Below are 24,461 nucleotides of genomic sequence, written 5' to 3'. Positions count from 1 at the left end.
AGGCCTACTGGACTGTATTAATCATTTATGATATTAAAGTCTATGCTTTTATTAAACTTGGCTAGTGTGTGCATTGTTTTGAGTCATATAAAATCTCCACAAATATTCAGATCTCTCTACAAGGACATACACATTTATTTCATCTATTAGTTGGACATGGTTTATATTAACAAACATGAAAAAGACTAATTAACTGTAGCACATTAAGTGAGTGTGCATTCGGTCCCTAGGTATGTTTATTAAGAGGTCATGCGGTCTGGGAAGGAAGGCTATAGGGCTCAGCATTTGGTCCAGTAGCTGTTGGACTACTCAAATGGAAGATAATTGACAGAAGTACAGTACAGCATTTCAAGTAACGGATGTTACTGTAACATCAATCAAAATACCCTTTTCACACTGCAAAAAGAAATTCTCCAAGATTTTAACAGAGATTCACCGATGAAAGGCCTGCATTTGTTCCGAGATGTCCTGGGTTGTAACTGCGCACGTGTGTGTTGCTCTGGTATCAAACTGACCAATCATAGTAATAAAAAAAGGGCATGCAACTATGCTTTCTCCCGAGATTTCTTAAGGTTTGCATAATTATGCATGTATAAAAACATCTAATAAGTCGGGAGATCAAAACTATTTACGACAATTTATGCAGTTGTGAAAAGGGTATTAATATATGTCAATTCATAGTTAATCATAATGAAGTGGTTAAATACATTTGATGATTTTAAAATTCTCTCACTGTATTCAACATAAAATAAATGACAGTGTGGTTGTATCATCAATTTTCAAATGATATCCTGGATGCAATACTGCAAGGTCAAATGTCAAATTACTACAAATAGATAGTGCATTTATTTATCTGTCATTTCAGAAAATACAACAAAAACACAATTCTATAATATTCATCTACAAAAAGTTATATACATCGTTTGGTTTGTTTCAATCTTTGTACAAATACTACACAAAAAAAAGAATTAAAAAAAAAAGGATCTGCAGGTTGGTTCGGAAGCATTCTTGGCAAATTGTTATGTAAATTTGACACTAATAAAAAAAGTTTTCAACAACCAATATAACGTACTGTAAGCTTAAATTAAACAAGGTAAATTCTTATAGCACTTTGTAGCACTGGTTGTATGATATATTTAAAATTTACCTATAATGAGCCTCCTGTTACAGTCTCAATACAATTGTGATGTACAAGTGATAGGTCCTTACTTATTGAAAATAATTTGTTATTTGTTCCAAAAATATAATGTACTGTAGGGCTAAACACAGGTATCCAGCCCAAATTATAGTTTACATTGCTGTTCCTTTGGTTCACCCACTCTATTAATAAAATATGTTGTCATATCATAAACATTTGATTATGTTTAAAATCTTAATTGAAATTAAAAAATTCAAAATATAAAATTATATAAAATATCAATTAAAAATGTTACAATTTAACCAAAATTGCCTAGGCCGCATTAGTTGAAAAAAAAATATGACTGAGTGACATTTTCAACTAAACCAATTACAAATAAGATACCATTTGGTATACTGCAGAATGGAATATGATGTCAAATATTGTACGTCTTCAACATTAAAGAAATTTTGAAAAGATATCTCTTATTTTATAGTTTATTTCATAGTTTATGCAGGAAATTATTGACAATTATTAATGTTACTCGTACAAAGAAATTATGTAATATAATTGATACTTCTGAAAACGTGCACAAATTGTACAGTATCCTAACAAAAATACAGTAAACTGTTTAAATGTTGCCTTTAAGATCAAAAACAATAATCTCATATTTACAGGTTCTTAAATTTGAAAATCCAACACTGTTTTGCAACATTTAATTTGATCTTTTTCATAGAAAACACAATTTCTGAATGAATTTATGTAAAACAAACCTCTATCTGTGATTGGTGACACAATTGGGGCCACAGGGTACAGTATATCTAATAATATGAATCAAGATGGCAAATTTGTTTTCTTTTTAATTTTAACTTTTAAAAGCTCTGATCAAACTGAGGTCTCGGATTGAAGACGTAATGTAAATTTATTATCTTTATAATCGTACGCTTCTTCAAACATTCTAAAATGCGGAGTTTTCATCACAAACACTTGTAGCATTACCTCCCCTTGCCGCAATTGAAATGTATGATCTGCTTTTAATGGACGTGAAACAACTGTATCCGACACAAGTTCCCAGTTCTCACACTTTGATTCCACGCGATGCGTTTCCACTATACATGGACCTGGTTGAAGGAATGCCTCGAGAAAAGCTTTTGCCGATAGATTGTAGCTGATACATGTTGCTAAATGCTCTATAATTTTTTCCACAGACCATTTCGGCTGTTGTCTTGTGACACGTAAATACTTTTGTAATGCTCGCGCTAATGACGGGAAGATTGACTGTGCAGCTTCTGTTGGATTCATTATTTGATGATGTCCGTTATCCTGGTGCAGTCGCTTGATATGTGTGAAGGCTTCCTCTGCTGCAACTTCAAGACGTGCTCGTCGCTTTTTAACCCGGCGAACATAATCCTCTTCCTCGTAAAATCGCTCATTGCGGCGAGCATCTCGTTGATGAGCAGATGCTGCCATTATAGCACGCGACCGTTCTGCTGTATTGTTACCAGGACCATCCACATCATAAAATTTGAAATTTGAGAGTCGTTTAGCAATACGAGAAGTTGGCACTCGTAACAAATGAGGATTATAAATAGAAAAGTCACGGTAATACTGTTCTAAGATCCATGCAGCAGCTCTTTGAATACTTAATTGTCCTACCGAGTAAAACTTACTAGCTCCATCTGGTGAACGCACAACTTTAAGTGTGTACAAAGTTTGAAGTTGTCGTAATTCCAATAATATTACTCCAACGTAATGTATAAACACAAGAGCATCGACTAACGAAACAGCATAGAGAACAATCCCATAATAGTTACTGTCTCGCTTACTTACAATCCGAACACAATAAAACAACCAATATGTGACGAGAAATACAAATACGAGCGCCATGAGTGTCATACGAAAAACAAATATGCGTGGCAGTGTTGATTTTGGTTTTCGGAAGAATAAAGCCCAGCTACCAATAGCTAAGATAAGCAGCTTAAACGACATACTTATAAAAAGACCTTCGCAAGAGGTATCGCATGGATGAAGTTCTTCTGCCCACATAATCTGTGGTATTACAACAAACGCAATTGGTGACAGGAATGCAATAAACGACAATATTCCTGTTACTAATAATCCAAAATAACGACTACAGTCAAATCCCACACTATCTTCAATACCTTTGGCAATCCTTGTGAGGTCATCCATTGACGAACGGTCGGAGGTTCCGGTAATAGCAGTTGTATTGTCTCCCCAGTTATCATCTTGAGGTAAAATTTGGACTTCAATGACCTACAAAAATAATATTTCAATTAAGTTAATAATTGTCAATATTTTGACTTTTATCTGGTAATTTTTAAAAATTTTTTGCCTGAAATTTAACTTTAAAAACGAAATGTATTTCAACCACTGTGCCCTACAGGTAGTGCTCTTTCTTTTTTTAATCGTTAAAAAAAGTAGTTTATTATTATAAAAATTCAAATCAACCAAACAAATTAATATTAATTAATGTACTGTATAGCTAATAAATGCAGTGCAAGATTAACTATACAAAATACAAATAAATTAACTCTCCATGGTAACAGCTTGGAACTACGTAATCGTAACGGTTGTACTAATGGATGATTCATCGAGTCTTCCATTTTTATCTAGCAATCCGCATCCATATGTAGATTCAGTGAATTGATGTACAGTATAGTAAGTGCATGAGTCATTATGTTTTCATTGTCATTACTTTACTGTAACTATCTCTATATAATTTGTTGAATTATTTACGTCTATTTGGGGGGAAAGCAACCCTCATTTAGTAATATTTATTTTATTTTTATCTAGCAATCCGCATCCATAGATTCAGTGAATTGATGTATAGTGCATGAGTCATTATGTTTTCATGGTCAATACTCTAATGTAATAATCTCAATAATATGTGTTGAAATATTTAGGTTTATTTTGGGGAAGAGCAACCCTCATTTAGTAATATTTATTTTATTTTTATCTAGCAATCCGCATCCATAGATTCAGTGAATTGATGTACAGTATAGTGCATGAGTCATTATGTTTTCATGGTCAATACTCTAATGTAATAATCTCAATAATATGTGTTGAAATATTTAGGTTTATTTTGGGGAAGAGCAACCCTCATTTAGTAATATTTTAATGCATATTTTTTTTCTCTCTACAGTAAGTTTCCATTACAGTAAATATAGCAACATCTGTTAAAGTTTACTCATGTGCATCAATTTCATACATTATTTACTGTGTACAATGATATTGTATATTTATTCATACAATAACCCTTTATTACCAATTGTTACAAAAAAAATTATAGTAAGTAGTTATTACTAATTACAGTGACATATTTTTATGATAATGATCAAAATATGCATTTTTTATTCAAACTCTTTATGTACAGTGTAGCATAGCATCAAATTCTCATTCTCTCTTAGTTCAAGTACAAGGCATTGTATAACATTATCACCCACATAATTATCATCAAATTATGCACTGTTTATTCCAAACTCATTAAATAGTACTTTAGATGCAGGATGATTCAAATTCTAATTTCTAGCCCAAGTGGATGACAGCACGCTATTCAAGTTTATTGTGTGTCATTTGGTCATTCAGCGCCTATTAATATGGATACCTACTTCTAATAAAACCTGTAAGCCTTAGTATTCCAGTATACAGTACTGTACTGTAATACCATCAAGATATTACTCTATGGTAATACCGATTCTAAATACTGGAATGACATACGTTCTAAAAAATATTATTTTTGGGTTCGTGTTTACACGTACAGTATAATAAACTTCTTACAGAATATTATTATTATTATTATATTATTATTATGCTCATAAGTATTTTTTTTTTGGGTGGGGGTGTTGGTGGGGGGGGGGGGGGTTATTGTTTTATTTATTTGTCATATAATTGACAGCTTAAACTAAAAATAACGGTTCTTTAATTGACCACTGTTGACCTTGCATTACAGCTACTATCATACTGTACCGTTTTGACCGTCTGAGTTGCATTTGCGTATCAAAGTTATTTATTTGAAAATAGATTAAAAATCACAAACTTGGTACATAAATATTTTAATCTATTTTCAAATCAATAGTTCTTCAGCATTATGCAGCATACAGTAAACAGGACCATACTCACAATAAAAATAGATATAAATGATCCAAAGAAATTGCATTTTATTTGTCAGGAATTTGTATGATTTATTTCTTTTTTAATTTTAAATGCGCCTTGAGCACTCTGGAGTGGTATGTGCGCTATAAAAATCTTATTATTATTATTATTATTTTTTTTTTTTTTCATGTGTACATATAAAGTATTACAGTAGTTTAGTCTACCTCATCTCGATCATCTCCCTCTGATCTTGGTGGTGTCTGTATCGTCACCGATCGATCGCTTTTATTCATCCCACTCCTTCTCCTTGATGGTTCATGATCTGAGTTCTCATGATTGCGTGAACGCCGCCCTCGTCTGCCATAGTTGTAATCACTGTCATCGTCACGGTCGGTGTCCCGGTTCTTGTAACGCCTGTTCTTCCTTGAATGGTTGCTTTTTTCGGACTGAATAGTTGTGTCCGAATCCATGTTGGTGTGGAGGGAGGGTTGCGCAAGTCCTACTGTTAGAGACAGATTGCTAGGTCATCTGCAACAAGAAGATGAAAATAGTAAATATTCAATCTACAGTACCATGGATACAGGCAGATGTTCAGATTGTACATACAGTACATGAACATGAACAAAAAAATTGCAACAAATCTGTACAACATGCTATTAAAATCAACTTTCAATTAAAGACGTGACACTATAAAGTCAATAACATCAAATATGAGAATTAAAGGATGAGCCGCATCATGTACTGTATAATAATAAAAATTATATGTAGTTTAAAATAACCCCTTTTATAACAATGGAACATCCCAGTCAGGTGTACAAAAGGGTTTACAACCTTTTACCCAGTACTTGAACATGATGATTGATTTAGTTTTAACGGTTATATTATTAAAAATAAATTGTTCTCCTATTATATATTGGACTGTATATATTGTAGTAAAAATAATTAGTTGACTGCATTAGAATAAAATGAGCTACAGTACTGAATAATGTATACAGTATAGTAAATTAGAGAACTTTTGAAGATTTTATTTTTAGGAAAAACTTGTTGCTCATTGGTCAACACCAGCAAGGTTTGGCAGAATCATCAATGCAGAATTATATATTTTATGGTCTGATCACCAACTTTATCAGACATGGGTAGACTTTTACAACCACATATAAACTTTGCATGAGTATTTCAGCTGTTTGTCATATCACACTGTACATCATACTGTACTTTCTAATCTATATTCACTTTTTTTAAATTCATCACTTGGAAATAAATTGTAGTTGGTTGGTTTTTAAAAACAAATACTGTAGTATGTTTCTTCTTAATATGCCTTCTTTAATATGCTTTAAACATTTTGTTCCCAATAAAGATCCAAATATTTGAAAAAGTTTCTCACAAATTGAAGAAACTGTTTACTAAATTACAGATGATAATGTTGTAACATTAAAGTTCTCTTTCTCAGGTTGTTTTCTTATTAACTGTAGAAGCCTAATTTTTATATTTCTATACATTCTATAGTAAAGGGAGAACGTGCTTGATTATCGTAAAGAAAGTATGCATTAAAGAAAAAAACAAATAAGAATGTCAATAATGATCCAATAGAGGAAGCATTTCGTAGACAATGACCCTGCATTTGAACAGGTGTTTGCCACAGCTAAAAGCTTTTAGTGTACAGCCAAATTAATCATATTATTATTATGACATTTTGAAAGTCTAAAAAAACCATTACATATATCTTATCACTTATTCTTTGAACAAATGCTTGTGTCAACAAAAAATCCTTTAAATGGAAAATTGAACTATATGAATACTTGAGTATTTTCTTTGTAACATTATTACTGTATATGGATTTATTTCTGAAAGAAAAAAAAATCAATCAATCCATCAATCAATCTAAAGTTTATTGCTTTACAGTACTGTTATATGCATGTTTTTTAATATAAATTAAGATGTTAAAGAAGAAACTACTTGACATTTCATCTGAAATATGAACCAGTCACATAATGGAATGCTATGAAAATATATCTTGCAACCTGACCCAATTGCTATGACCAACCACAGTGCAGGTAATAGATCCACTTAGCTTACCCCAGGAGGCCTTGCATTCATCATGAATCATTTATACCAGCCTCCTCCCAGACAATGTCAATGCTAACACCAAGGCCAAGGAAGTCAAATATCTGGCAAAGCATTTTGAAAAGGAATGACTTCCCCTCCCACTGTCTTCAAATGGATAATAAACATCATACAAAAAATGGATATGAACTAGTTTTACAGTAAGCACTTTCAGTATAAATAATATTGTACACAAATGCTGTAGTGTAAAGGCATTGAAAAAAATAAATAAATTGTGTAGAAAAAACCTAAATATTGGTAAATAACTTTCACTGATCAGTATGACTTGGCTAGCATTGCCCGGAAGCTCTGCAAATTTTTTTGACTATTTTACTTTTTATTTAGGTTTTTGCATATTTTATTTTGTATCTCCATTGAGATCCAGCCAGTTTGCACCTTTTTTCCTTTTCTGTGGAATAACTAAATATGCCACCATCAGGTTGTACTTACTGCAGTACTGTACCTATCTAGTGTAGTTTTTTTTTTCGCCATGATTTCTGTTACACATTATCAATTTATGTACATTTCAACCAAATATTATATCTGCTTTTAAAGAGTTGTAACTACTTTCCATACCACTATCACAATCTTTTAATTAAAATTCTTCAAAAGTAGTACAGTCTTTCAATTTCAAACAACTTGAATGATCATATCATCCCTGAGGGATGTTGCATAGCTTCAGAATTATCATAAGGACATGAATAAGGATGGAATGTTTTACTTAAGAACCAAGCTTAATGTTACTGTTGGTTTATTGATCCAATGCCTGGTCAGGTAAACATGTCTATGCAAATGTTAGGAAACTGCAGACAATGTCTAGGGCTATTGTATTGTACTCTCTTCTATTTCTTGGCCGAGTTCTTTGCCCTATGCTCCTACAAGCACTATACCAAGTGACAGATTGTTTACTGTATACCACATTAAATAAGAAGGAAGAAAACAGTAGATTTTATACAGATATCATTATCATGCATTAAATCAATTATACAATGAATATTAGAAATGATGGAAAACATTATCTGTATTGTTACTGGTAGAAAGCACTCGTCTATATGTGTGTTTCTCTCTCTGTCTTACGCACACATAGAGTAAGCCTGACTGCAAAACTGTCCGATTGGATCGCATTTTGCATGGCTGGCGGCTCAAAAACTTCACCCTTTTCTAAATCATCGCCAGCTGCAACGCACATTGTGCTCAGGTCCTTTAAGTGTTTAATTATTATTTTGCGTAATTTTTTAGATTTTACGGAACACAAAAGTCGCAAGATTCTCTTGAAATGTGCAGTGTTGTTATGCAGATATTCTAAAGATTGACAGATACAGAAATCAATCAATTTGTTGGTAACAAGCCAGATTTGATATAAGTACATATGTACTGTACTGTGTTGTATACTATCATTGGACTTTGATAAGTTGGCAAATATGACCTGAAATTATGTATCTAGATCAAATACTGTAACATGAGATGGTGTTCTTAGCTCAATTATTAATGAATGAATTACTGTAAATTCACAGAATATCTAAATATTACTAATTTATTCAAGCATATCAAGCATTCGTATTTCAATACACATAATAGTACCAAACTCTGAACTGTATGTATGTGAATCTCATTAATTACTTTACACTAAAAAAAATTGCAATTGCATTCAACGTTTTTTGTACCGTTTTCTATTATTCTCGATTTTAACAAATTATTCAGCAGGTATTTTGTTTTTAACATGCCGCCAGTCAATTACTGTAGTTAATTTTTAAACATTATCACTTAATATCACCCCTATTGAACTTGATGGCATGGAGCTTATAAACTGCTTTCTTTGCCTCTCCCTAAAGCACGATTTATAGCCAACAGTAGCCTTGTATGTTTACAATTAATGCCAGGCTGGCTGTAAACTATAACCACTTCTACTTTATGAAGCAATGCGGTTTTGTGCTTGAATAAGATTACATGACAGTATGCAGTGCAGGCTAAAAAATTCCTTCTGGTGTTAGCAAAAATACTGTAGGCCTATGTGATAGTACAATATTGTAAAGTGTAACTAAAGCTAAACAGTACATACTACAAACGCAATTTTTTATTTTTCTCGCAAAACAACATCTTTCAAATCGGTATTCAGTGAAATGAAGCTTCACAAAAGGTTATAATTTTGCTGAAATCTGATATCTATGCTTTATTGTGGTACAAATTGCAGTGTTCACACAAACAAGATTTAATACAAAAGCAGAATGCATTAGTTATTACAACTATCGCTACCACTCCCTATGGAAAAACATTGCCATTTCCCATGATTCTATTCAACAGTTAAAACCACATAGCAGATCTCTAATTATTTAGTTCAACACTACTGTACATTGTACAGTACAGTATACTGTATCCAAATATTACTGTGGTACAGTTACTACATTTTGTGAACAGGATTGTGAAAGACCAGACATTCCTCTTGATACTGAGAACCTGTAAGAAACTACAGTACTATAATTATAAACAGTTCTTTATACCATCTTAAATTAAATCTATTTAGAATTATTTAATTTCAATATAAAATTTAATGACAAAAAGAGAGATCGACGTTTCGTTTTTACCGAAACGTTGATCTCTCTTTTTGTCATTAAATTTTATATTGAAATTATATAGTAAACGTCTTTTAATTTAGAATTATTTAGAGCTATTTATTATGCAGCAGCTTGTTTGACCACTGTAGATAATTGTGTACATTACGTACAATAGAGCAATGTAAACATACAATTAACAACTTTGCTAAAGAAAATTCGACAGAAACAAATCTTAAGCATGCTTGATATGGCAAAGACAAATTAATATTTAAAATTGTATTCAACTCTAGAAAAGGAAAATGCAATACAGTAGAAAATATTTTCCGATTTCGACGCTAAATTTGACAAAATGAAATCAGAAGCTGGGAAAAATGAGTTGTCAAGTAATAATACACTCATAGAAACAATCAACAATATTAATTACTTCCTTATGTAATTAAATAGGAGGCAATATGATAATAGACAAACTATTAAAATACTGTAAAACTACTGCTGCACATCACAAGTACATCTGCAAGGTGACACAATTTATTACCTTTATTTCTAAAAATATTGAACATTATCCAAGGTTATAATAAATATGAAATAATTTAATAATTAAACCTGTTTCCCACTTGGATGCAATGACGTAGACATGACACACTTGACAGTTGACCAATCACAAGCGACAGTTTATATGATCTTCCACGTCATGATTGGTCAAATTACTTACGGCACTGCTTACGTCCTTGAGTCCAAATGTGAACCAAATGGAAGAAGAAACTAAACATTTCACTAATTGTGAAATATTACAAAAGCAACAAAAAAATGTCTAGCTATGAAAAATATATCGATTCATATCTAAACATTTATTAATTAGGTTCACATTAAAAATTACAGTACTTTATTTAAAATGTCATGTATTTACAGTGCCAAACTACACGCATGAATAAACTGACTACCTGAGTAAAAATTATGACAAATTGGACAGTCAAAAAACACCTTTCTTACATCAAAATTATTTCTTTGTTTACACCTGTTCTTTTGCACTCATTCAAATTCCTGAGCCTATAGTTAGCACAACAATTGCTAAGGTAAGCCTTTTGTTCCTGCTAATATCAATGAATGCCATTTGAGTGGAGAATACAAAGACAATCCTTACTATTAATGCTGAAAGATATTTCTGTTCAGCTTTTTGATTTACTAAGCTGTTTGGTTTCAGGAAACTTGTGTTGTTTTTCTAGTAGGGTCAGTCAGGTTATTGAATAATTTACAACCTGTTCTAGCTGTTAATGTACTGTACTGAAAAATAATGTTGAAATGTTTGAATTTAAAAGATCTTTACGTTGCAATTAAAAATCACTTTCATTTTTCAGAAAATTTACACAGTATTATCGTATTTACAGACCAGGTTATAAGTAAACCATTTCTATCAACGAAAATGTTGACATCTTTAAAAAAAATTACATTTGTAAAAGTTTAAGTTGTAATATTTGAAGTTTATAAAATGTAAACTAAAAAAGCAACAGCCAATAAAACTAACTTTGCTAGTTTTGACTTGAGTTTAAAACAAAATGCAAAAAATATAACAATTCTGGTTGACTTTATTTTAAAAATAATCTTGCATCCTGTCCTGTGTGTTAATAATAATACTGTATTGATCCATGGTCTTGACGCTTGGGTACCTGCTTTAGTTGCATTCAGAATTTAACTTCAAAGTACAGTATGGTATGTGGAATCCAACTCTTAGTACCATACTGGAGGGTCTTATAACATGTTTGAAAAGAAAGAAATTATAGTACTGTGTACTGTCAAGATAAACAAGTCTTAGTTTACCAATTTTCATTATTTTCAAAACAAGGTTCACAAAATTGTGTCAGTAAAAATAGATACTGTATGTACTATACAGGCCTATACAAATAGTTAAATAGTGCAAACGAACTATTGAAATCAAATAATCTGATAGTTGGTTAATAGTACTAGTCTTGTTTTCCTCATTCCAGATCTACAGTATTGTAAACACTAAGCTGGTAAGTACAATTATGAAGGCTATCTCTTATACCTTTGTATATTGTACATGGATGCGTATCAACATTTCTATGTGACATCTACCATTCTGTTGAGTACATTACAGAGGTACAGCAATGTCTGAATTACAAAATATCCTTTCATGTTTCGGTAATTAATCAAATTTGAATGGTAGAAATTATATATTTCTCAACAGGAATAAAAAAGACTCCAGGGCCTCATGTTTCTACTCTATGTAACCAAAATAGCCAATAAAACTATAGCATTACAGTATACACTGTAATACAGATACACACAATTGTTTATTGAAATACACAGTACTGTACAGTAAGTATTGTATGGAACATTAACAAAGTAGAATGTACACAGCACACACAAAATAAAATCAACAAACATTTTAGAGAAATAATGCACATACAGCAGGGAGTTGTTATTTTACAACTCCCTGCAAACAGTGTGCACACCGCCTTTCGATAACTGTACTGTAGTACAGACAGGATAGTTTACTGTATGGCAGAGTATAGTACAGTACTTTTATGATTCTAACTTTTACTGGCAACAAATTAATATCCATTTGTTTATAAAAAATCAAGGAAGACTCATTCACTGATAAATAAAACTATTACAAGTGCATTTATATCCAGTATTTTATATGGTTTATTGTTTGCAACAGAACGGGCAAAATAATAAAGAATTGTACATTAACACAGTATTACTGTATTAGCATTACATTTAGCATTACATTCATCATATATTACTACTGTTGTACTACTTATTTGGTATCTTTTGAATTTCTGTAATCAGGTAGTACACACTGAACCTGAAGTTTAAACATTAGCATTTATATACAGCTAATACAACTAATATTTGCATTATGATAAAATAACTGGTAAGTTTATCTTTCAACAATCACCCTATTGTGTATTTTGTACAACAAAAACATATTCAAACTGTTGTTGTAGACAAGCACTGTGTTTTAGAATGAAAGTCTGTGACATGATCACAATTACTGCAACTCACCAACATGAGCCAAATTAGAAATTCATGCTTAAACCAAATTACTGATACCATATGATGACTAGATACTTTTTTTCTTTCTTTATTTCTGCATCCAACAGCGAGCAACTCGTCAATTACTGGATAAATAAACTATTTCATAATAATGCTTTCTAAACTTAAGTCTCATTTGAGGCTATGGGAATGGAGTTTAAAGAGTCGTGAGTTAAAACCCTGGCACTGCTGTAAGTCTGGATTGAACCCCGGACTTTGGAATTGAAAGGCAAGCAATTAACCACCAATATACACCATGTGACTTGGGTGACATACTGTAACAAATTACTGGAAAAATGACAACGATGTAACTACAGTGATGTAAAATAAGCAAAAAGCTAAATAAAAACGTAAAAATATTAAAGTAAAAAATTAAATGCATCAATCTTCCAATATTTTTAATTAACAATCGGATAATGCAAGATTTACAGTACTGTACTAACCGACAGCTCTCCCATTGTCAATTCTTTGTTCCTACAGTATCAGTCAGATGTTGAGCTTTGTGAGAATAAAATCATATTTGGCAAGCCACATCCGAATGTTATGCTTAATCGAAATTTCTTAAAATATATAATCTGTCTGTATCATTTAAAAAGATTCGGTAAACATACTTGACAATGAGAGAACTTTCCATCATTTATCGAAAGTTCAACGTGACATAAAATGGAACACCTACCCATTGTTAGTATTTTTATCGTTACAATTAATATGGTACATTATACTGTTTTTATCTATTTATTTATTTAATGATTTATCTATTTCAATTTCAATTTCAATTTTGTTTGTTTTGTTTTGTTTTTTTCTCGTTTTAAGGGGCTTTGCGTCTAAAGCATTAGCTTACAGCTTAACCCCGTTCACAACCTCAATTAATTTTGCATGTACTTTGTATTATCTGAGATTGTGAATAAAGTTATATATATATATATTTTGTACAAAAATTAAAATATAGGCCAAGTTGAAAGCTGTAAAATAAATTCAACAATGTTGAAATACTAAGCTATTATAATCCAACAACAATACAGTGGTGAGACACAAATAGAAAAAGATGAACTTACTGTACAGGCTAGACAATAATTACACTTTTTGTATTCTACTTTTTTTTTTTTTTCATTTGAATAAAGTTTGAATCTAAACATATTCAGATTATGATAGCGTAGTGTGTACCAGAATTATGGTGTGAGATAGTCCTAAACTGTGCTGCAATAATGCTAAAAAATAAGTAAACTGTAGTGGTACTGTGTGATTTTCGGTAGCCAATTGGTTAGGAAATTTTCCTAGTCATAGTCATACAGAAAGGGTGAACCACAGAAAGACATCAATTCCTGACAGGATCAAGTAGGCCTACTGTACCAGTTCACTCCGGTGTAAATGAGTACATGGTTGAAAAAATACTAGATTTCTAAATACTATCTATCGAGATGGTAAACAGAATGGTGGTGAAGAAGAAGCATTTGCTCATCAGACAGTATTTTAGATTGAATGTCTTCTAAAATACCAGCTATACACATTTTTCTTTTGTAAATTGTTAATGTAGTCAAATTCGTGTGAAAGAGGGAAGTTAAGAAAATTGAACGAACGATATACTTAGACCGAAACATACTACAGTATGTATTTCCAGGGAGATACCTCCCTGCTATATCGTATGCGTTTTTAGATTGTTGATTTGGTGTGCTTAGTCACATTGTTCCAACCGCAGGCGACCGACCGATGCTCAGCTACCTAGCACACCATACCTTTTAACCATCAACTTAACTTCACATCTTCGACGCATTGGTTTTCAAAATATATTATATTGTTGTTATTATTAAACTACAGATACGGTTTATTCAAATGTGATGTCTTACCTATGCAATTCTGGCGAAATAACAATGAAATTCCACAAAACAAGTAACATCCATTAGCCCAAAATATTTCTTCTTCGCGACGACGACGCCAAAACCAAACCTTCCTTTTCATTAATGATTTGTATAGGTGAAACCATTCAATTAGTAGGGGTGGTTTAAAAAAAACATAAGGCACTAATTAATGTAATCTCTCAACTAAAGATAGTATACTTGATGTTTGTTTCATGCGGATACAAAACACGAAAATAGTATGTCTTTAATTAAGGAATTATATAAATAATGTGATGTATATCACACGTATTATTCAGATAACATTTGATGCCATGCCGATACAATCATGGTCACCTGGTCAATTGTTTGTCTATAAACAATACGAATTAATTACTGTACATAAAGAAACCGAAGCATGTTTAGTAGGCCTACATGATAATACTATAAAAAGTGACATCTAGAAATTGCCTGTCTCTATTATGTTCCATTATGTTATGAAATAGGATTTATTATTTCGGTGTTGATCATGAATTATTATGTATATGATGACGTAAATGTAACAATACATAGGCCTAATCCTCACAAAAACAAATTACCTTCTCCATGCATAACTACCGTATATAAATTAAATAATGCTGTATTATGAGCAAATGTTTCATAGACTCTCTTCTCTATACCCCTTTTACACTATCACCGTAACAGGTGTTGTGGTTTTTATTGACTGGTGTAAATGGGAAAATCCAACCACCCCGGTGTGCTCTCCCCGGGGTGAAACGAAGCTGAATGTTTTCCGGTGTACCTTCTCCAGTGTAGTCGAATCTACACCGGAGAAACGAAGTGTAAACGGTTTTTGTGGTTCAACACCGAGCTGTTAAAGGTCATTGACGTGAAAATCATGTTGTCACAGAAATACAATATATATTATGCAAACAAAATAGGTTTTTTTGCTTAAAATACACCTTTTTTGCTTAAAACAATAATTGTACGATATATTGTGCTGTTCGTTATTTTCTTTTAAAGGCACAAACAAATTTGTGACTTTTCTTTTCTGCTGAAAATATTGAAATTGTTCGTGCGAATTCTACCTTACCAGAAAGCCTAAAATAATGTAATATTGGTGTAACTACTCTACCCTGGCCGATTCTATGTATTCCTAATTATTGAAAAAGGAAAAAATAAATATAATACTGACGTCTCAATGGATGAAAATGATATCTTTTTTAGGAACTGAAATATACCATATAATAATTTTCCTTCCTTGATACATTGTTATGCTAATTAACAAATACATTTTTTATTTTAAATACTTACCGTACCATACCCTATTTGTACGCCAACCTAACAATTTAAGGCCTATTAATGTACGTACAGTCTACAAGGCGGAAATGCAGTCATTTTAAAAAGAAAAATAATTGCTAGGCCCTAATTTTTAAAATAATAAATGATAATCTTAATAGCCACAAAAAAAAAAATAACAATGGACTATATTCAAAATTAAATAAATTTTGTGTAAATTCGGATTATTATGTTTTTATATGAGATTTGTCGATATGTTCCAGTGTTTAAACGTTTAAAACATAGTCAGTTAAGTTCCACGTGTGCGCTTGCAATAGTGATTTGATTGACAGCACCGGGGTGATCGATGTAGTGTAAATGGGGGAAACTCGAGTTCATCTCGCAGTTTTTTTGGCTAGTGTAAATGGAAATTGCCTCCGAGTTCAACTCGTGTTTCTCTCTCAGTCGATAGTATAAAAATGGTATAGACGTGCTCTGAGGTTTTTAATTTGAGCATGACCCGTCCTAGTTTACAAATTATAAAAAACGTCAGGCTCTAGCCTAGAACTATAACTTGCTGCTTGATATAGCTTCTGAATGATGAGTATCCTCTTGCAATGACAATTTTTTACTGAATACGATATACAATTAAACGGTAATAATAAAAATGATAGGCTTATAATCAACAATGTCATGGGGTTCTCTAACTTAAAAAAAAAAAGAAGATAAAAGTCTACAGCACCCGGTATTCCCAGAGAAAAACCCATCCATGTACATTAATCATGCTTAACGGACCAATCATTGAGCCCTGTTGAGTAGAGCCACTGCTCAACGGACCAATCATTGTACAGAGTTGATGGAAGGCCCTGCTCAACAGACCTATCATCGAGCCCTGTTGAGCAGACGTATGACGTCACCATATTAGAGCTGAAAGAAAGTTACTTCCGGCGTCTCGTCGCGAAGGGAAAATATCGGTGTAGGGTAGGCCTAGAACAACTAGGAGGGGGAATATCCGTTGTGTAGGAAGGTTTCATTCCTATATTGTGAATGCTATACTGTAAGATCATTGATATAAAGTAAGAAAAGCCTTTGGCCATTGCTGATCTCGGCATTGTAATGAATGAACTTGTGTTTTATTAATAATATTAATACTAGGAGGCCTAGCCTAGCCTAGTACTACTACTACCAGCCTGTACCTAGCCTAGCCTAGATAGAGGGCAGACTAGGCCTAGCCAAGGCCCTAGAGGCTCGGGTTAGGCTAGGCTGTATCCTATCCTACCTGGCTAGCCTAGGTTATAATCTCTACTCCAGCCTAGGCTAGGCTACTAGCCTCTAGGCCCACACAGGGCTTAAATAAAGGCCCCTCTACTCTAGGCTAGGCTAGGCCCTAGCTAGGGCTTAGGCCTAGTCATTCTTTTGGCGACGAGTTGACCTGCTTCCCAGAGTAGAGGCCTAGCCCTATTAATATTTACAGTAGGCCCTATATGCCTATACAAAACCATTAATAAATAATACCATTACCATATGTTCTCTATATTTTAAATACTAATTTAATGGTAAAAGAGGATAATATTGTAATTTTACATGTTTCTACTTTTTCTCAGGTGAGAATGGAAGGTGATATCATCAATCACGAGTGTACCATTTGCAAGCGAAAATTCACTGTAAAGTCGAATCTCACCCGCCATATGAAGATACATGGTGAACGCAAGAACTTTAAGTGTGATGTATGCCTCAAAACTTACACCCTAAAGCAATACTTAGATAGACATAAAAAGGTACATCAATACCCATCCATTGCACTATTTAAAGAGGGTGAAGCAAGACTCAAATGTAGCAAGGAAGCTCTGAATGTGGCTGGAATGAATAATACGAATATTGATCCTGTGTGGTTGGACCCAAAGACAGCAGAGACTGCAGCCAAAAAATCAGCCAACAATGATTTGTGGCAATCTGCTATAGTAATAACTTTTGGAAAATATATGGGACAATCGTTTAATTGGCTTCTTGAAAATGATGTAGGTTATACAGTTTGGCTTCTGTATGAATTCTGTCAGAATGGCGACAAATGTCTCCACATGAAGTGGCAAAAGGAGCAGCTCCTGCAGTTTGTATCTCAATTTCCTGCTGTCAAGATTCATCTTGATAATCGCTTGAAAGTAAGATGTTTATTATTTTATTTACACATTCTATATTTTAAATAGTATTTATTCGTTTTACTATTTTTTTCTGTTTAGAGAGCCATTTTGATCGTAATTTATTTTACTTTTGGTTATCCCGCCGGCTTCTGAGTGTACCTATATATGGCTTGACCCTTAGGGGAGACAAGCGTCTTTAAACGTGCAACATCTGGTCCACTGCACCTTTGATCATTTATTTCGATTTTGCAAATTTTAATTATTTTTGATTATATTAATAAAATTTAGAATTGTCATGTTTTTACGTTTACATTTCAGAAGTACAAAGAGACACAAGAACCACCAACAGACATGGATCCAGATTACATTGAAGATGCTGAACTGTTGGCTCTTGCAGGTGTGTTGAAAGCTCTTTGTTATATATATTTTTGTTAACATGCTTTCCTTCCAATCCTGAGGTCCTGAGTGAGGGTTCGAACCTGATTTGTGCCTCGTTTACTTTTATATGAGACTTGGTTTATAACGCATGGATACTTTATATTTTAAATTTAAACTTAAAAATTTAAATGTATTTTTATACCCCAAAGAAAGAAATTTAAATAAAGAATATTTAAGAGGCTTTAACTTATGTTTATTTTCACTCTTAATTTTAGATAATTTGCTTCAACAATCGGAGGTACCTGTTACATCAAAGCTCACAACGGTGGAAAAGATTGTTCCAGTTCCCTCGACATCACACTCCTTTTCTACCGCGACATCAGACACATCACAAGATGGGCAAACATCTCTTGCCCAATCAATCAGCTCAGTATCTGATCCGACCATTTTAGAGGGTTGGCAAAAGGTTTGGGAAGAGCCAGCTCCACTGCAACAGGGCATCATGTTACCAAATGTCAAGTGGTTTAAATATGACATGCAGTATGGTCTTTTCCAATATGCTAGTCCACAGATGAATGCGAAGGGGGAGATGGTGAAGCGAAAAGTATGCAAACCTAAAATGCACTTCAATCCACCACCTATACCAACTGCGATCAAAGGAGAACTTCCCAACATGCTTGCTTTTTTTTCCACACCAGTGTTCTTCTGGAGACCGGTTGGCATCATGGGAGTTAAAGTGAAATGCCCAAACCCAAACTGCCCTGCTCCCCCTGATACCTACCTGTCAAGATGTGGATTCGGAAATAATCCACGCCAGGTATGTGGACTGAACTTTCATTATACTTTGTTAACGGAGAGGTTGCAATGCAGTTACTGCATGCATATGCGCAAGGCTGGCAAGGCTGACAGCGACAAAGAGAAAGATGGAAAGCAACAGGAGCGGCAATATAGATGGCTTGCCTACAGCGCTGACATACTGATGAACTTAGCCCCTGCAGTTCGTACAATATTTCCAGCTATCGTGTGTGGTAAGAGGGCTATTGACAGAAATGTCGTCTCCCTACTGACTGATCGTCTCAATGCAGTGTCAATGACCAAATGCCAGAGGATGCTGCAGCATGGGCATGACGAGTGGTATGCAGAAAGAAGGGACATGTACCAGACTCTTCTGTTTCAGGCACATACATCCACCAGTAGTGCATCTCAGCCAGGAATCCTTCCTTTTATCAAATCTCCAGGCAGCTACACCCCTCCTGTCCCGCAGACTCCCGTGCCTTCTCCTCGAGTGCTCCGCCGTGCACACCTGATCATGGAGATGGAAAAAATGTCAGTTTATAGAGCCTCCATTCTGAGTGTAACTGGAGAGATTCTTTGTATCGATGGAACTAAACAGGTTAGAACATTTTATACTGATCACTGTTTTGTCTATTTGATAATTTCATGTAAGCTTCTATTTTCGTTTTCTCTTACTTCATTTTATCAGATTCTCAAGAAAATCTATGGCGATGGAAAAAACTCTATGCAGTACCTCACTAGTGTCCTAAATGAGTGGGGTCAGTTTGTGACAACAGTTGCTGTGGCTGCAGAGTCGGAGAGCTGCTACAAGCGGATGGCCTGTGGTCTCATTGCCAGGTTCAAACGAGCCAATGCACCAGCACCCAAGATAATTTATGCAGACAACAATTGCTGCAGGTGAGTATAATATCCTAACCTAATGCCTGAACATAGAATGGACGGAGTAAGAGAGTGCTATGCATTGTGCTCGCGTCTAATTGGCTTTTCAACTTTTTTTTCCAGAAAGATGCCGAGTTTAATTCCCTTTTTTTTTCTTCCCATGTTTCCCATCTATAAGTTATCTCATTAAATTTAATGTAAATTAAATTGTAGTGATGGAGGGACAGCTTGGCTGGAAAGGCTATTTGAAGACTGGGCGAATGAAGGGATGGTTGTGCGGCTGGACATCCGTCATTGGTTACATCGATGGGATGCAGTTGTAATAAAGCAGAGCCATGCCAAGTATGGTTCTTTCATGAGTGCTCTCGCTGGTGCCATTTTAGCTTACAACAAGGATGATATGCTGAAGCTTGTCGGAGCAGTGAGAAATAGCAACGAGGAACTCTACTCACAATACAGTGATCAGCAGATGATGTATTTTGTGAAGCCGTACCAGCTGAAGTCCTATGTCCGCCGTATAACACGTGGTGTCGAGGTAAGCGAAATGTAATTACTTAATACAGTTAATACATTACTGGAAAAATAACTATTATCATGTTTTCTTTGTGCATGAATCGGTTTAAGACATTCGGTAAGAGTGTCGGTAGTGCGGTTTTGGTTGAGATACGTAAAATAGCTGAGTATTTTAATGAACATTTGAAAGAAACTTAATTATTGTGTCCTTTTAAATTCTATTACAGGTGAGTGCTGTCACTATTGAGGTCATCCTTCAGGAGTTTAAGGGTCCAGCCGGACTCGACATTGATGGCGTTCATTTGTTTAAATCATTAGAGGCAGTTGATGCTTACTGGGCAACTGCCAGTAAACATCTGAGTTGCATGCAGGTAATTTATCGTATTTCCCCTATGCTACCTCAAAGGCATTTAGTATTATAATTGTCAATTGTCAAAAATTATGTTTTGCATATATTTCATTTAGGATCCACCAAACATTCCCCTGTATGTTATTACCAAGGAAGTTACTTTGAATGGTGTTAAGCTGAACAAATACAGATGCCGCAGAGGCAGTAACTCTCTGGAAGGTCTTCATGCCCACATGTTTAGAGCCATCCCTTCACAACGGTGTGGAATAGCACCTTTTCAGGTAATCATTTAGTTTCAAAACCATTCTTATTTTTACAATAAATATTAAAAAGGGACGTCTACCCAAAAATTGTCTATTCTTTATATCGTTCAGTTAATAATATAATATGTATCATCCATATTTGTGAATTATTACAACTTTTGTAGCTTGGAAAAATACCTATACTTTTACATACAAAAAGTGGGTACTTTTTGACAATAGCTAAATAAACTAATAACTAACTAAACATGGGTAAATTAGTTTCTCTAAACAAAACCAAAGTTTCCTCAACACGTTAAGCATTGTTTCTTCATTTAATTCTCTCTTTTAGGTGTACCTCATAGCGTTTGCAGTACAATGGAACAACCGCATGGAGTCGCTCAAGGTTACTGGAGGTAGGGGGAGAATTACCTCATGTGTTGACCCTCGTCAAATCCAGCGTCTAAACCAGCAGGCAGAGGTCTTGTTTGGGAGAGAACATATGTATGAACCTAATTTCACAGCACCCATGCCCTACCCAGACAAGTCCATAAGCCAAGAGGAGGAGGAACTCCTAGGTTTAGAGTATGCCTACTGCCAGTCCACCGATTTCACATCAAAGGACTATTACATCAAGAAAGGTGAGATTAATCACAAATTATTGTTAATAATCTTGATATTTTGGTTTAAAATCTGGGATGTATTGCACTGTATCATTGTTATATACTTTAGGTTTGTGAGTCATCCTGTATGTTTTAATTATGATTTCCTTGTGATGATGATTGATTGTGCTTGTCAATTTCAATAATTATTATTATTCTTTATTTGTGTTTACAGTGGAAGAAGAGCAGGTCAAAGAAGATGAAGGAGAAGAAGAACAAGAGAGTGAAGCGGAAGATGAGGGCGTCGACGTTGCCACATCAGAGACTGATGATGATCCTATCGATCACATTAGTGTAGACCATGTGGCTCTGAACAAGGAGGAGAACAGAAAAGAGGAGAGTCCAGCAATGCAAGATGTTCTGATGGCCCCTTCCCATCTTCATCTTCCAGGATTCATTGAGGTGGAGCATCTGGCCATGCTCCTTCTGGAGCTGACTGATGACTCCAACTTCCACATCATTCCTGTCTCACTCAGACGAAAGATCGCAGATGCGGCTGGGAAGCTCTCGGATCACGATAGGTCAGCAGCAAATTTTGTTAAGAAGTATGAATCTCGATGGGGATATACTTTATTCGGTAGATGTCTAGGACCAGACTCGCCTATGACGAGTGCCGCCCAAAAAACAAAATTCGGCTGGATGAGGTATGCCCAGGCAGCACAAATCAACGAAGACTCCCGTCTACTTTACCTAATTATAAAGATGCTGAGAAACAGACCCAATATTAGTCATCACACATCACCGACGAAGACTGCCAGCCTAATCAAAGGCCAGTATAAAAGAATTGTTGACCGGGTCAGAGATGATCCAATTCTATCGGGTCTTCAGATACCTCTACCCAATATAAACATGAAGTCGATTACAAATTTTTTTTCAAAACAAGAAAAACAGGCAAATTTCACAGCAACAAGCATGCCAAAGGTTGTCTCTCACAAAAGGGTTTTTTCCGATGCATTGATGCCTGATGCTCTAACACTCCCTTCACAATTATCACCTCCAGACAGGCCACAGGTTCAATATCCAGTTGTGGAACATGTTTCTGGAAAAAGACGCTACCAAAAATGTAGAAGCAACGATGCTGAGGTACTTCAACCTGAATGTCTAGACAATTTGAATAAACCATCTAACAGCTCACTACAAAAGGTACTCCCTAAACCAGCTACTACAACTCCATCACTTCCAGTAAGGCCATCTGGTGCAATTCTGTTGATTGTGCCTTCGCAAGCACAGGGACCATCTGTGACCTTCAAGCCATCAACAAACCAATGCTTGCCCTTTTCCTATCGACCACCACCTACAGCACCGCCAAAGCTTACACCATATCATCCAAGGTCACAGAAGCCTTGTTCTGTTTGCCATGTGCCAAAGTGTGGAGGACTCCGGAAGCGATACACTCCATCACGTGAGAAGACTGAAAATAGTGAACAGAAGATTTTCACCTTTTGCCCAACATCAAGACGGTCCACAACCCTTGGATTTGATGAAGTGTACGATGACTTTGATCATTTCAAAAGGGCAGTTGATGAAAAGCTTCTGGGGCATTCCATGTAATATTTCAGTTTTATTTTAGCAAAAGCTGAGTGCTTTAAATGCACACCCTGTGCATATTTTATATTTTTATGTTATTTTATAAATTTTATATATTTTATATATTATGAATAGTTACATTGATGTTTTGAATACAAACTTTTGAATTTGTCAAAAATGCTCATTCTTTATTTCGGTATTAGTTTAGCGAGCTGAGTGCTTTAAATGCACACCCCGTGCATTATATTTTTGTTATTTTATAAATGTTATATATTATACATTATGAATAGTTACATTGATGTTTTGAATACAAACTTTTGAATTTGTCAAAATTGCTCATTCTTTATTTCGGTATTATTTTAGCGAGCTGAGTGCTTTAAATGCACACCCCGTGCATTATATATATGTTATTTTATAAATGTTATATATTATACATTATGAATAGTTACGTTGATGTTTTGATGGAATACAAACTTTTGAATTGGTCAAAAATGTTCATTCTTTATTTCAGTATTATATTTCAGTTTTATTTAAGCAAAAGCTGAGTGCTTTAAATGCACACCCTATGCATTTTTATATTTTTATGTTATTTTATAAATTGTATATTATGAATAGTTACATTGATGTTTTGATGGAATACAAACTTTTGAATTGGTCAAAGATGTTCATTCTTAATTTCAGTATTATATTTCAGTATTATTTAAGCAAAAGCTGAGTGCTTTAAATGCACACCCTGTGCATATTTTATATTTTTATGTTATTTTATAAATTTTATATATTATGAATAGTTACATTGATATTTTGATGGAATACAAACTTTTGAATTGGTCAAAAATGCTATTATTTATTTCAGTATTATATTTCAGTATTATTTTAGCAAAAGCTGAGTGCTTTAAATGCACACCCTGTGCATATTTTATATTTCTATG

At 34.0% G+C, this 24,461-nt stretch overlaps 2 protein-coding genes across 2 annotated transcripts in view; one reads left to right on the top strand and one right to left on the bottom strand.

Moving 5' to 3' along the window:
* Window positions 1–113: 113 nt before the first annotated feature.
* LOC140057421 (vang-like protein 1) lies at window positions 114–14,871 on the bottom strand. The gene is made up of 3 exons (XM_072103069.1): window positions 14,787–14,871; window positions 5,455–5,758; window positions 114–3,391 (listed from the first exon to the last, which is right to left on the bottom strand). The coding sequence occupies exons 2-3, from the start codon at window positions 5,698–5,700 to the stop codon at window positions 2,003–2,005; spliced, it is 1,635 nt and encodes a 544-aa protein (XP_071959170.1). The 5' UTR covers window positions 5,701–5,758; window positions 14,787–14,871; the 3' UTR covers window positions 114–2,002.
* A 2,713-nt stretch (window positions 14,872–17,584) lies between these two features.
* Window positions 17,585–24,461, top strand: part of LOC140056342 (uncharacterized) — a 7,059-nt gene continuing 182 nt past the window's right edge. The window contains exons 1-9 of the mRNA XM_072101687.1: window positions 17,585–18,211; window positions 18,509–18,587; window positions 18,844–19,961; window positions 20,052–20,260; window positions 20,456–20,777; window positions 20,983–21,126; window positions 21,221–21,385; window positions 21,696–21,984; window positions 22,181–24,461. The exon at window positions 22,181–24,461 is cut by the window's right edge and continues 182 nt beyond it. Of these exons, the coding sequence (XP_071957788.1) occupies window positions 17,606–18,211; window positions 18,509–18,587; window positions 18,844–19,961; window positions 20,052–20,260; window positions 20,456–20,777; window positions 20,983–21,126; window positions 21,221–21,385; window positions 21,696–21,984; window positions 22,181–23,556 (4,308 nt within the window). The 5' untranslated portion in view covers window positions 17,585–17,605 and the 3' untranslated portion in view covers window positions 23,557–24,461. The remainder of the gene's footprint in view (window positions 18,212–18,508; window positions 18,588–18,843; window positions 19,962–20,051; window positions 20,261–20,455; window positions 20,778–20,982; window positions 21,127–21,220; window positions 21,386–21,695; window positions 21,985–22,180) is intronic.

This window comes from Antedon mediterranea, chromosome 8, assembly GCF_964355755.1.
Source record: "Antedon mediterranea chromosome 8, ecAntMedi1.1, whole genome shotgun sequence".
Taxonomy (NCBI): Eukaryota; Metazoa; Echinodermata; class Crinoidea; order Comatulida; family Antedonidae; genus Antedon; species Antedon mediterranea.
Note: the sequence above shows the minus strand (reverse complement) of the source record. Positions and strands in the feature narration are given on the sequence as shown.

What these genes read in the sequence shown, in the direction of transcription:
- LOC140057421 (XM_072103069.1), bottom strand. Translation starts at nt 5,700, where the DNA reads ATGGATTCGGACACAACTATTCAGTCCGAAAAAAGCAACCATTCAAGG. An exon ending in AGGGAGATGATCGAGATGAG is followed by an intron (nt 3,392 to 5,454) that starts GTAGACTAAACT and finishes TTATTTTTGTAG; the next exon opens with GTCATTGAAGTCCAAATTTT.